Source organism: Epinephelus lanceolatus, chromosome 3 (assembly GCF_041903045.1).
Source record: "Epinephelus lanceolatus isolate andai-2023 chromosome 3, ASM4190304v1, whole genome shotgun sequence".
In the NCBI taxonomy this organism is placed as follows: Eukaryota; Metazoa; Chordata; class Actinopteri; order Perciformes; family Serranidae; genus Epinephelus; species Epinephelus lanceolatus.
The window spans coordinates 6823487-6837010 of NC_135736.1; the positions used below are offsets into that span (position 1 = coordinate 6823487).

The window sequence follows — 13524 nt, forward strand, 5'->3', positions numbered from 1 at the left end:
CTCATCGCTAGATAAACCTACTCCTGAAAAACTCGTGTGCAAGACTTTTTGTCCCTACGAGGCCACCGTCATTTACCCAACGGGAGGGGTGAGCGAGTGAGCCCTGCAATCTAGAATTTGACCACTGATGTCACTGTTTTCAACCCATTTTACACACTGGCCCTTTAAATCATCAGTATTTATCACACAATATTCAACAAAACAACAATGAACTTCAGTCCGGAAATCATGTTTTCCTTATTGACTCTAATTATTTTGACATGTAATAGCAAAACCCATGTTAAGTACATCTTTGCGCTATTACTCTGAAAAACTCACAGGACACTGTCTAGTGCCTACCTGGCCTGCCATTGATCAGAGCCGCAAAGTCCGCGGCCTTTATCATGGTTAGCATTCATGTCATTAGCCTTCGCTTATTCACACACAACCGAAGCTTTTTAAACCCTTTCACACTGTCTGTTAGCATGAGCTAACTTTGAACTATCATCTCTGTTTATGGTTTACGGTTTACGGTTGCACAATTCTCACTTTAGAAGACAGTTTCACAGTTGGTTTTCAATCTCATTAGCATCGCCTGCCATATTGGATTACTATTCATTACTAAGGACTCACTCATCTCCATTCAAAGTCACTACAGTTCACAGTCTAAGGCTTTTACATGTTGTATTATTTTCATTTTTTCACTCTGGTTATGATTTCTGAGGTCTCTGTTGGAACAGTAACAAAAACACATCAGTCCTTAGCGTCTGTGTTGTTTCTGCATCACTCGTACTACCTGATGTCTCACTCTACCAGTGACTGACGTCGGTTATTGATACCCAATGCACACAGCGCTCTCTGCTGACCCGATACTTCAACCATGTAAAACATAACCAGGCCTGCTAGAAAATACATGAAATCACACAGGAAATATCAAAACAGTCCTTTTAACATGTTTTAAAGTCCTTAGCTGTTTTTAATGAGTTCAAATTTTAAATGGGGGGCAAGATATTTTAATCAAGTCTTTTTAATGTTAGTGTCTCTGAAAACACACAGTGACACATCTTTCAGGGATGTCCCTGCTTATTCCAGCAAGACAGTGCCAAGCCACACTCTGCACGTCATATTCGTAGTAAAAAAACTATCAGTACCAGACTGTGCCAGCTCCTAAAACGGGAAGTCTTTTGGTCACATGGGGCACTTTGGCCCCTAAAGGCCTTCATGGGGAGTTTGATATCAGACAGTTCTTGTAATGTAATATTCTGTCATGTCATATTGACACTGCTTTTTCTGTATACTGTGTTTTTCAGTATTTTTTCCATGCCTTAGTGCTTTTCTTATTGGGTGTTACTTAAAGGATGAACAAACAATGTCCTATTCTTTCAAGTTTTTATTACAGAACTGCTGCCATAACCACAAACAGAAATGCTTTTACACAACAGTAACTTCATGTTTAATCATTTAACACTCACAGGTAGAATACGCAGAAAAGTATAATTCATTAAGACACACAACAACGTTCATTAGTTGGATGCGAATGAAAAAAAAAAATCCTGGCTGATCCATCTAAAGGCCCCAGATGAGAAGTCTGTATGTTAACAGTTCTCAGGGATCTTGGAACAGATGAAGGGAAAAGCAGTGCTACACGCAGTGTTATACCAACCATCTGAAATTTGATTTAAAAAAGAGAAAAAAATGAGATTAACACAAAATCCATTTGATTGACAGATGATACACAATTATGTTCACTGTAATATCACTTATTTACCTTTTTCCACAGAGAACTAAGTAAATCAGCACTCAGACCAAAAAAAATGTGAAACATGAGTGACATTGCCTTGTACTCTGATGTACAAGTCAGTGTCATGTTCACTCAGATCTAGGCTCTGAACTCTATCAAGGCATTTAAATTAAGATATCAACTCTCTGAGAAAAAGACATAAATCCAGGTATAACAGTCACACCTCTCACAGCTGTATTTACATACTGTATTTAAATCTTATTTGGACTTGTAATTGGAAAAGAGACAGACAGCCTGTAGTAGTCCCTGGTCATAATTATATGTGAGTGAAACCTGAGCTGTTACAGCACGGTGTAGACAGCTGTACCAATTATAAGTGGGATGGGAAAAATAATCTAATATCATAGTCAAATTTGACATAAATATATAAATGTGTCTGATGTTGCCCTCTTCAGCAAAAGAGTCAGGCCACACTTTGTGAGCGACGTAGTAAATTTTATCTGAACTAACATATTAGCTAATGTAACAGTTATGTTCTCTTCACGTTATATTTACTGTGTGAAAATAAGATGAGAAAACAGGAAAAAGTAGCAAAAAGTTGTTGATGGCCCTGACCCTGACCCCAAAGCAAACAGGTGGACTTACTGTTGGTGCGTAAGTAGATGCAGGGGTAGCTGCTGGAGGAGAGTGGGTACAACCTGGTGAAACCCTCCTGGTCAATCCACATCCACTGGCCCTAAGAGACAAAGAACATGAGTGTAAAGATGTCTTAGTCTCTTCATTTGCTCTCACATCAGTCTTGTGTAAGTCCAGACCCCCTTTGGACCAGGTCCTGGGCTTGATCTGGACTGACTGAGTGGTGTGTCTTCATAAATCCATACCTGCAGGTAGAAGCCTCCCAGCCATGTGGAGGTCAAACCGCGTAGCTGTGTCATCTTCTGGAGGAAGCTGTACTCTGCTGTGTTGGTGGCCGAGGCCAGGTGGGCACCCAGGATGTTGCAGTGCTCCTGTCAGACAGAGGATGCAAATAGGAATTTTTGTGACTAAACAACTAAATAGTTGTTTCATTTCATTTCTGCATTTTCTTCCTCCAGATGAGTTGTCTTTAGCTTTGATGTGAAAAGCTCATCTTTTCATGGACTGATGGTGACACACTGACTGACCTACTATCACTGTCCTGATGCTCCATGTTGTGGAACATGTTGCATTCATCATGTGTGTCAATGGTAAGTTCTACACTCGCTTAACTGAATTAATAACAAAGTCTATCAGATGACAGGAAAAGCTACGACTTCAACCACATTGTTCACAGTGTGTACAAGCTCAGTGTTCTCACAATAACACTGTATAAGTGTGATAGTAGCAGTACCTTAGCACTGTACCAGGTCTTGGAAGTAGAGATGACCACAAAGCAGCGAGAGCCATGCTGTTCCCAGCCTCTTGGACATAAGTTGAAACGAGCTACAGACAGACAGAAGAGAGAAAACACTGACTTCAACAGAGCAGTTTCACTGACTGAAATATTGAGAGAGAGGTGTTTGCCTTTTATTTTTGATTTGTCTTGTTTGGTGTCGTTGTTGTTTCCATGATGATCTTACTCATTAAGGAACATAAAGAAAAGAACAGTTGCAATGCCTTTTTTTTTGTTTTGTTTTTGTAAATATTGGTCCTTCCTTAGCTAAGAATTTGGTAAATACAGATGATTGCTGTTTGACCCCCCCTATCTCTGAAGAAGTGCATAACATCATACTGAGGATGAAAGTGTCTTCTGCAGGGCATGATGAAATAAGATCTAGTCTTTATCGCTCAGAACAGGTGTTGTACCAATGATCTTGAAGTAGCTAAAGTCATTCTGCTATTCAAATCAGGTGATTCCAGCTTATTTACTAATTATCATCCTATGTCTGTTTTACCATGTTTTTCTAAAAGTTCTTGAAAACCTAGTATATTCCAGAATGGAAAAGTATATGGACAAAAGCAACATACTTTATAGCCATCAATATGATTTTCAAAAAAAAAAAAATGTCAAAAGACTATGAAGTCTATGGGGTGCCGTTTGTAAAGTGGCTCACGCTGAAAATAACATCAACATTTTGCCACATTTAGCTTCTAGCAATGTTTAAAAAAGTGTTGTGAATTTTTTAGCGTCACCTTTTACCACATTTACAGCAATATTTGTTAACTTAGATATATATTAAATAAATAATTAAATAGTTAAATCTAAATATTAAATGTGGCACCTAAATGTTAAATGTCTAAATATTTAATATAAATCTAAATGCATAATCTAAATCTAAATGTTAAATCTAAATGCTAAATCTAAATCTAAATGTTAAATCTAAATCTAAATGTTAAATCTTAATATTAAATCTAAATCTAAATGCTAAATCTAAATCTAAATCTAAATGTTAAATCTAAATGCTAAATATAAATATAAATATAAATGTTAAATCTAAATATTAAATCTAAATCTAAATGTTAAATCTAAATACTAAATCTCAATCTAAATTTTAAATCTAAATGTTCTGGGTGAAACTAAATATTTAACTAATATGTAAATTCACACTGCCGGTCACCGGAAGTACCAAAATAAAAGCTCAAGATGGTCAGACTGTGTTTATAGAATCAAATAACGAATTAAAACCAACTTATCGGGGGAAATGGACACTTGAACATACATTAGCGTGATAATAACTACCTAAAATAACAAGAAACATGTTTGGAGAAATTTTATTTGATGTGTACTTTGAGTTGTTAGTGTCCCTTCTGAGGGAATCACCTTGTTGTTTACAAATACTTCCAGGTAGAAAACCAGCAGAGTTTAGCTACATATATATATGAATATCTCACATTTTTCTCGTCACTATATCACCGTTTAGACTAATCTGGTGTTTGCATCTCCACAATCAACATCTACATTGTGGTTAGTCAACAAATATCTGAGAAGGACTCAGGCAAAGACCCTTAACACTTCATTGATTCATTTGTAATGTATTTCAGCTTTTAAATACCATTTTTTCCCTTGTTAATTGCAAATAAAATAAACCAAACTTAACTAAGATAAAAACAGTGATGTGGCTCTTACATTCAGGTGCTGCTGCCACATCAGACACAGGTGCTGGAAAATATAATAAATAAATAAATACATACATAGAACGCTGTACATAAGTCTCTATAAATACATGCAATATATTTTATTCACAAAATATGTCAGTATGTGTGTGTTTAGTTTTCTTATGTGCATGTTGTTTAAAAACGTCTTATATAACTTATAGAACAACAACATGTGGAACAGTTAGGAGTACCTGATAAAGTATAACTGATAAATGTGTTTCACCACATCATTGATTATTAATAGCAGCTACAGAATATATTGTTAAGAGTGACGTGTGTCCTTTGTGATTACCGTTTCTGGGAACAGGGACAAATTCTTCTGGCACAAGTACTTCCTCATCTTTCATCATCTTGTCCATCTCTGAAACATCAACAGATTCATCAGAACTCTTTTTAGTTGAGAGTTTTTGACATTACAGAATGTTGCAACTACAAAATGTCAAGCATGTCCAGTGTAAATCATATTAACATGGAAGTGACAAAAGTTAAAACCAGTCAAAGCATCTACAGCTAAGCAGCTCTGTGAGGCTGTGTTCGGACACACCTGTGCTTTGACCTAAATGCTAACATCAACATGCTAACATGCAGATGTTTAGCAGCTATTTTTACTCTGTTCACTATTCGACTTTAGCGTGTATCATGCTAACATTAACTAAATGATCCCTCCACCCATATCGCATGTGTGAGTAATGAAGAAGGCCTACATACAAATCAAATCAAATCATATCAAACTTTATTATTTTAAACTTTTTATACAAGTTCTGACGAGACTGATGAAGCTTCAAATGTTACAATTTGACATTAAATGTTCTCACATGGCTGTCACAGTACAGGCTAAATAAAACATGAAACCAAACAGAAACACTCTGCAGGAGATTTAAAGAGGACACTAACCAGGTGCAGCAACAACCTCTTCCTTCAGGACCTCCACTGCTGCTTCTGTGAATGAATCACATTAATGTTAGTGTTAGATAGACAAGTGCAGTGTCTGTTCAAAACATGCTCCCAACAGGCCGATTACCTGCCCACAGAGCTGTTGTGTAAAGTAGATCAGATGAATGGTTCTTTAGATGTGCGAGAACATACATACAGACAGACAGACAGACAGACAGACAGAAAGAAATTGCTTTATTGTGAGATGTAGATCTTACTGTCTGACTGCCTGTGTGTGTAAAGCAAAGACCTTCAATACTGACCTGGAGCCTTCTCTTCGTTTGTCTTCTCTCCCTCTGGTTGTGGAGCTGCAGGTAAAAACACAACACTGTCAGTGAGATTAAATGTCTGTCAATCAATCAATCAATCAATCAATCAATCAATCAATCAATTGTATTTGTCACATGTGGTATGGTTGCTGAGTCTCTCAGTGCTGTGTACTCTTTTGTCCCACTCTGTGTGTGTGTGTGTGTGTGTGTGTGTGTGTGTGTGTGTGTGTGTGTGTGCACCATGTTAGAGTCTTGCTGATTGACTGATGAACACATGGATGATAGTGTGTGTGATCTGTCTAAATGGTCTGTGTTGAATCTGACCTGCAAATGCAGCACAGAGGAGAATGGAGAGGACCAGGACAGTCTTCATGGTGATGATCAACTGATCAACTGTTCTGTGTGGAGAAAAAACAAACAGCCAATAAATATTCAGACAGAGAGCAGAACCATGAGCTCCACTGAAGAGAGAAGAAATACAGCAGGTGTCTTACCTGTCAGGTAAATGTGAGGTGATGTTATTCAGGTATCAGCTGAATGATGCAGTGATGATGAGGGGATCCCTGCTCTTTATATACACACACCTGAAGCACAGAGTCACGTTCATGTGGCAGAACGTGCCAATGTTTATCTATGACTCAGTCCTGTATGTGAGAAGATGATTGCAGCATGCACATAAAGATATGAAGCTGATCATTAATCTGTTTCCTGACAGCATGTAAACAGTTTTCACAAACCTCTTCCTTGTTGTTGTGATTTCATATCAGGTTAATGGTTTAAAAGAATTACAGTAAAACTGGGCTGGATATTTAGTTACAGTAAGTGTGTCAGCTGTGTGCTCTGACCTTGTATTTTAAAGGACATATGAACAATGGTGATACGCTATATAAAATTCATCATTATAAAGTCCTCATTATGCAGGAGGAATGGCTTCTGTCAGTGTTATATTACTATACATGATATTATTGGATCATTATTACTGATCATCACCATGTAACATTTTAGTCCTGCAGCAGATTGTGGTGGAGCTGTTTTTTTAAAGACTCTGACAAACTGCTGAGCACTTTAATCTGTAACTGTGTATCATATTCTGGAGCTGTAGCCACTGTTCCACTAACTTCTTTAACCATGGCTAGTGGCAGGGTACGGCTTGGTTTGAGTAGCCCCACCAAGAACTGTGTTAGAATATAGAAAGAATATTACAAAGTAGAATAAACCAACACCTTCCATTTTCATTTAGGTTTACTTCTGAATGTTACACTGTCCCACTGACTAATGCTGTCAGCATCACACACTACACTGATCTGACTTCAGTAGCAGAGCCACCACTCAGTATTCCCACTGGTATTAAACTTAAGGCCGTCACTATCCAGATCAGGGGAAAAGCTTTACTCTGTCACCTGCACTCATGAGCACGCCCTGTGAGTATGGACCAGCTAGCTGCTGCTGTTTTTTTTTCCAGTCTAAAATTAATAAGCTGGAACAAATGGATAAATGAAATATCACTGAAATTGTATCTAAATAATTTCATGAGATAAATAAAGTGATTATTTGATTGATTAATGGCACCGCCCTCAGCTGTAAGCTTACGAGTGTTGAGAAAACGACCCAGCACGCCGCCAGGACAGAGCTGCTATCCACGAGGACCTATTCATTCAGTGGCGTAGCAAGAAGCAAGCAGGATGATGTTTTTGTTGTTAATTTATTCGTTTATTTATTTATTTTAAGATTTACTTGTCAAAACCTGTCTAGGAAAGGCAAGGCAAATTTATTATAGCACATTTCAAACCCAGAGGCAAATCAAAGTTCATTGTAGTCCAATCACAGAGTGATCCTGAAAGGGGTGAACAAATAGTAATTTCAATTCAATTAGAAGTTGATCTATAAATAGTATACCAATATCACGAATCACGATAAGCCTTAGAGGGCTTACAGCACCCAGCATTCCCCTGTCCTTAAATCTCAGTTGGATGTAAACTCTGTTCATTCTGTTATAATACATGTATATTATCAGTTATTGCCTACATTTTATTTATTTATTTATTTGTTATCTTTAATTTTTGTAGAGGAAAGTGAGTTAATACAAGCACTGTAAATGAGTGTTCTTAGGTGTTTGTACTAGATATTAATATATTATATGGTGGTCTCCTATAAAACCTACACCAAAGAAATCGTTGAGGGGCTTTTAATTTAAAATGATACGGGAAGTGTGGTAAGGTAACGGCATGATGCGCACATGATTTTATTCATTTATTTATTTATGTTATGACTGAAGAGGAAAGAGAACAACTTGCCTTGCCTGAAATGAGCAAATACCATTGTCAAGCAGAGGGCATATAATGTGCCTCCCTAATATGCTCAGTTTGATAAAAACTCAATAATTACTGAAAATCAAGGCCTGTCACTATTACAGTATTATGGTAATTGTTTTCCGATTGAAACAAGGGGTGACAAGAGAATGAAATAAATCACTACACATTAACGATGCAGTGATAATGTTTGTCTGCAGCACTGAATGGATTAAGGGACAGATCATATGTGACAAACTTAACTTAAACAGTGAGGAGGGCTGTTTGATCAGATGGCTTGAACCACCGGCACTCTTGCTGTCAGGGATCAGGGAGCACTGGGGTTGTTGAGAGGCTGGAAGTGGAATGAAGCGCTGGTTGAAAGTGGAGGTTGGCTGCTTGTGGAGGCCTGTGGTGATGAGGACGCTGATGAGGCAGAGGCTGAGGCATATCCAGGGACTGTAGCAAGGTGTGCATGGAAGCTTGGCCAGAATAGCCGGAGACTGCATGTGGCAATCCGGTTGAACGTACGCAAAGTGTCCCAGAGTAGCGGATCATGTTACGTGTTGCTTGGGGCCCATATCTTGAATCTGTACACTTCACTGGGATCGAGATGACTGACAATGGAAACAGAGAATGACCTTACATGTTGACAATACTGACTGCTATCAGGCCAGATTGCCGGAACAGGAGGACATGATAGGTGAGATATGATTCTGCTTTTGTTTAGGAATCGCACATGGCTTGCAGATAGTAATCTACTACTATCTACTATCTGAGACTGAAAAGACAAAGGTAAAGTGAATGATTGCCAACCGCACCAATTCTGCCTAAAATGACATCTGGCAGCAGCAGAGGAGAGAGCTGATTGGCTCACGGAAATCGTGGCAAATTTTGATTGGATAACCAGAAGAGTGAACACCCATAGTCAACTGATTAGAGGAAGCAGTGGAAGTGGGATGAATAAAATTGTGAATGGATGAGCACAAAGAAAGTCTTCCTGATGTTTATTATTCATCCAGAGAGAATGCGCAGGTAGGTAGGCTGTGGTCAGTTATCCAACAAACTGGTTTCAAGAGTCCAGTCTCCAACAATATGTATATATATATATATATACAGTACAGGCCAAAAGTTTGGACACACCTTCTCATTCAATGTGTTTTCTTTATTTTCATGACTATTTACAATGTAGATTCTCACTGAAGGCATCAAAACTATGAATGAACACATGTGGAGTTATGTACTTAACAAAAAAAGGTGAAATAACTGAAAACATGTTTTATATTCTAGTTTCTTCAAAATAGCCACCCTTTGCTCTGATTACTGCTTTGCACACTCTTGGCATTCTCTCCATGAGCTTCAAGAGGTAGTCACCTGAAATGGTTTCCACTTCACAGGTGTGCCTTATCAGGGTTAATTAGTGGAATTTCTTGCTTTATCAATGGGGTTGGGACCATCAGTTGTGTTGTGCAGAAGTCAGGTTAATACACAGCCGACAGCCCTATTGGACAACTGTTAAAATTCATATTATGGCAAGAACCAATCAGCTAACTAAAGAAAAACGAGTGGCCATCATTACTTTAAGAAATGAAGGTCAGTCAGTCCAGAAAATTGCAAAAACTTTAAATGTGTCCCCAAGTGGAGTCGCAAAAACCATCAAGCGCTACAACAAAACTGGCACACATGAGGACCGACCCAGGAAAGGAAGACCAAGAGTCACCTCTGCTTCTGAGGATAAGTTCATCCGAGTCACCAGCCTCAGAAATTGCAAGTTAACAGCAGCTCAGATCAGAGACCAGATGAATGCCACACAGAGTTCTAGCAGCAGACCCATCTCTAGAACAACTGTTAAGAGGAGACTGCGCCAATCAGGCCTTCATGGTCAAATAGCTGCTAGGAAACCACTGCTGAGAGGCAACAAGCAGAAGAGATTTGTTTGGGCCAAGAAACACAAGGAATGGACATTAGACCAGTGGAAATCTGTGCTTTGGTCTGATGAGTCCAAATTTGAGATCTTTGGTTCCAACCGCCGTGTCTTTGTGAGACGCAGAAAAGGTGAACGGATGGATTCCACATGCCTGGTTCCCACTGTGAAGCATGGAGGAGGAGGTGTGATGGTGTGGGGGTGTTTTGCTGGTGACACTGTTGGGGATTTATTCAAAATTGAAGGCACACTGAACCAGCATGGCTACCACAGCATCCTGCAGCGACATGCCATCCCATCCGGTTTGCGTTTAGTTGGACGATCATTTATTTTTCAACAGGACAATGACCCCAAACACACCTCCAGGCTGTGTAAGGGCTATTTGACCAAGAAGGAGAGTGATGGAGTACTGCGGCAGATGACCTGGCCTCCACAGTCACCGGACCTGAACCCAATCGAGATGGTTTGGGGTGAGCTGGACCGCAGAGTGAAGGCAAAGGGGCCAACAAGTGCTAAACACCTCTGGGAACTCCTTCAAGACTGTTGGAAAACCATTTCAGGTGACTACCTCTTGAAGCTCATGGAGAGAATGCCAAGAGTGTGCAAAGCAGTAATCAGAGCAAAGGGTGGCTATTTTGAAGAAACTAGAATATAAAACATGTTTTCAGTTATTTCACCTTTTTTTGTTAAGTACATAACTCCACATGTGTTCATTCATAGTTTTGATGCCTTCAGTGAGAATCTACAATGTAAATAGTCATGAAAATAAAGAAAACGCATTGAATGAGAAGGTGTGTCCAAACTTTTGGCCTGTACTGTATATATATGAAATCACGCACAACATTTATGTACAGGGCTGGATTCATAGGGAGGTGGTTAAGAGGTGGATGTTGGACACACAAAGTGCAGGACTGTGACACCAGAATCCTGGGTTCACGCCCAGACTCCTGTCTGTGGTTAGTAGGCAACAAAAGCACTTTGGTTAAGGTAAGGGAAAGATCTTTTTGAATTTCAGTTAAATGTTAATAAAAAAGTAATGAGTTCATAGACTTAAAGCATAAAACATACAACAACAAACAACAATATGAGATGACTTAAATACAACAACACAGGACAGAAGTATACAAAATACTTTCTGTTGTGGTACTGGTTAATTGTGCTAGATGCTATAAAAGTGCAGTGTACACACCACATTTGCACTACGCTGATGATACTCAACTTTACATTTCCATTCAGCCCAGTGAACTCTCACCACACCTACCTATTCTGTACAAGTGTCTGGCTGAGATCAGTAACTGGACGTGTGAACATTCTCTTCAATTAAATCACAGTAAAACTGAAGCTCCAGTGTTTGCCTCAGATTAGGTCTCTGATTAAATCGTCCAACACCTCGGTTCATTGAACAAATAGAAAATCTTTTGCTGAAAACCTAAGAATCACTTTTGATTATCAGGTGAAATTTGATAACCATGTCAAGTCAGTTATTCAGTCCTGCTACTTTCACCTCTAAAATATTGAAAAAAATACATCCACTGTTATCCTGCCAGCAGTTAGAACTGGTTATCCATGCTTTGGGTCCTCCTGCTTAGACTACTGTAGACTACTAAACTACTTCTCTTTATTCCTGCCTGAGCCAAAATGCTGTTACAAGATAACAGCAAGATTATTCACTAAAACCTCACGTCACTCTTGAATAACCCAGCCTCTGATGTCACTTCACTGGCTCTCAATCAGATTTAGGATTTAATTCAAGATTCCTCTTCTCACCTGTAAAGCTTTTAATAATCTTGCTCCAGAGTATATTAGAGACTGAAAACATGAGGAGACTGTACATTTGCTTTTCTGGGTCCCAGACCTCTCAGGTGTCGGCAAACTCTCTTGAAGGCCTTAAGTCACAGTTGAGGACAATTGTTTTTATGCTGAAAGCATATACTCTATTTTAAGCTGTGATATTTCTAATGTTTTTGTTCAGTTTGTTTGTTTTTGGTGCTATTTTTTTCTGTTATAATGTTATTGTTGTACTCACTTTTTTTTAAATACAAATTTTAAAAATCATGCATGTGCTCTGTTGATTTAATATATTATTACTGTGGTGTTAAAATGGCATTACATTTAGTGACATAGGAATTAGAACTTGAAACTCAAAGTGTAGGACTTGGGACTTGACTCAGGACTTGTCTGTCTTGACCTGGGACTTGACTTGGGACCAGCCTGCCTTATACTGGGGCTTGCCTTGGGACTTGAGTTCAAAACTTGAGATGTTACATCTGCTGCTTGCTGCCGCCCCATAACATGAGACCTATTTGCAAAACAATGACTTGGTCCCAGTTCTGGTAGCGACTGTCCACATGTGTTTCTTTCTATGTAATTTTGCATGTGAAAGAGGAGTCAGTGTAACTATTTAACCCAGAGTAGTCTAACTAATGCACTGTATTTCTAGCTGTTGAGAGGGGTGCTATTCTATTGTGTATGTATGCATGTTGAAATTCTGACATTGATATGAGCCCTACCACTGTATGGATTAGGCCCACCATAATAAAGCCAAGAGTAATACTCCACCGTTGCCGCCGCCACTGTGTGCAACGTAATTTACCCATTTTTATCGGTCTCCTGAGGACATGAATTCTCTAATCCTGATTGGTGTATGTGACATCACGTTTTACTTAATGCAGCCCTGCGCAGCCCCAGTCAGTGAGCAAAGTGGGTACATTTCCTCCAGAGTGACGGGAGTAAAACAATGACAGTATGCTGGGAACCCAGGTAGCTTTTTTCCACTGCAGGAACAGTAACATTCCCAGCTGCCAGACATCAGTGTTGAAGTGGAGTCTAGTTTTATCACCTGAAATTATTAACAAGAGTCTGTGTATTCATAAATGTCGGTAAGCAATTGAGAAAGAGACAATAAAACTGTCTTATTTACTATTAAGTAGTTCTGCGTCTTTGATTGAGGCAGTAATGTAAGATAAGATAATCCACTGGAGGAACAATAAATAGACTTTAGACTTTTTTTATTCTACTAGAATACTTCACATGTGGACAGAGATATCACCAGGGTCATTCAGAGACCTTGAGAGGGGCAGGTGCTCAAAGTGAAAAAGAGGCACATGGAACAACATTTTAAAACCAGCTCTTTTTCATTCCAAAGTCATCAAATACCGCAGCTTTGTCAGTGATTTTAGCTAAAACACCAACGCCAAAAACCACCTTTTGTGGCAGTATGATGTCACCAGGCGGTGTCAGTGTGTAATGTGGTCGGACGGAACCTTTTGCAGTGTA

At 38.9% G+C, this 13524-nt stretch overlaps 1 protein-coding gene across 2 annotated transcripts; it reads right to left on the reverse strand.

The window, feature by feature from the left end:
* Positions 1–1354: 1354 nt before the first annotated feature.
* LOC117254547 (ladderlectin-like) lies at positions 1355–6684 on the reverse strand. 2 transcript variants are annotated; one of them, XM_078164090.1, is made up of 10 exons: positions 6531–6682; positions 6361–6434; positions 6031–6075; positions 5729–5773; positions 5127–5195; positions 4806–4838; positions 3090–3181; positions 2602–2727; positions 2366–2456; positions 1355–1645 (listed from the first exon to the last, which is right to left on the reverse strand). In XM_078164090.1, the coding sequence occupies exons 2-10, from the start codon at positions 6407–6409 to the stop codon at positions 1575–1577; spliced, it is 621 nt and encodes a 206-aa protein (XP_078020216.1). In that variant the 5' UTR covers positions 6410–6434; positions 6531–6682; the 3' UTR covers positions 1355–1574. The 2 variants fall into 2 exon arrangements, with proteins under 2 accessions (XP_078020216.1, XP_078020220.1); XM_078164094.1 differs by lacking the exon at positions 5729–5773 and having other exon boundaries at positions 6531–6684.
* Positions 6685–13524: the final 6840 nt, after the last annotated feature.

Bases quoted from the DNA above. Each gene is read 5' to 3' on its own strand.
- LOC117254547 (XM_078164090.1), bottom strand. From the start codon at position 6,409: ATGAAGACTGTCCTGGTCCTCTCCATTCTCCTCTGTGCTGCATTTGCA. The intron at 2,457-2,601 runs GTATGGATTTAT...TTTGTCTCTTAG, and splicing joins TGGGAGGCTTCTACCTGCAG to GGCCAGTGGATGTGGATTGA. The intron at 1,646-2,365 runs GTAAGTCCACCT...ATCAAATTTCAG, and splicing joins CATCTACTTACGCACCAACA to ATGGTTGGTATAACACTGCG.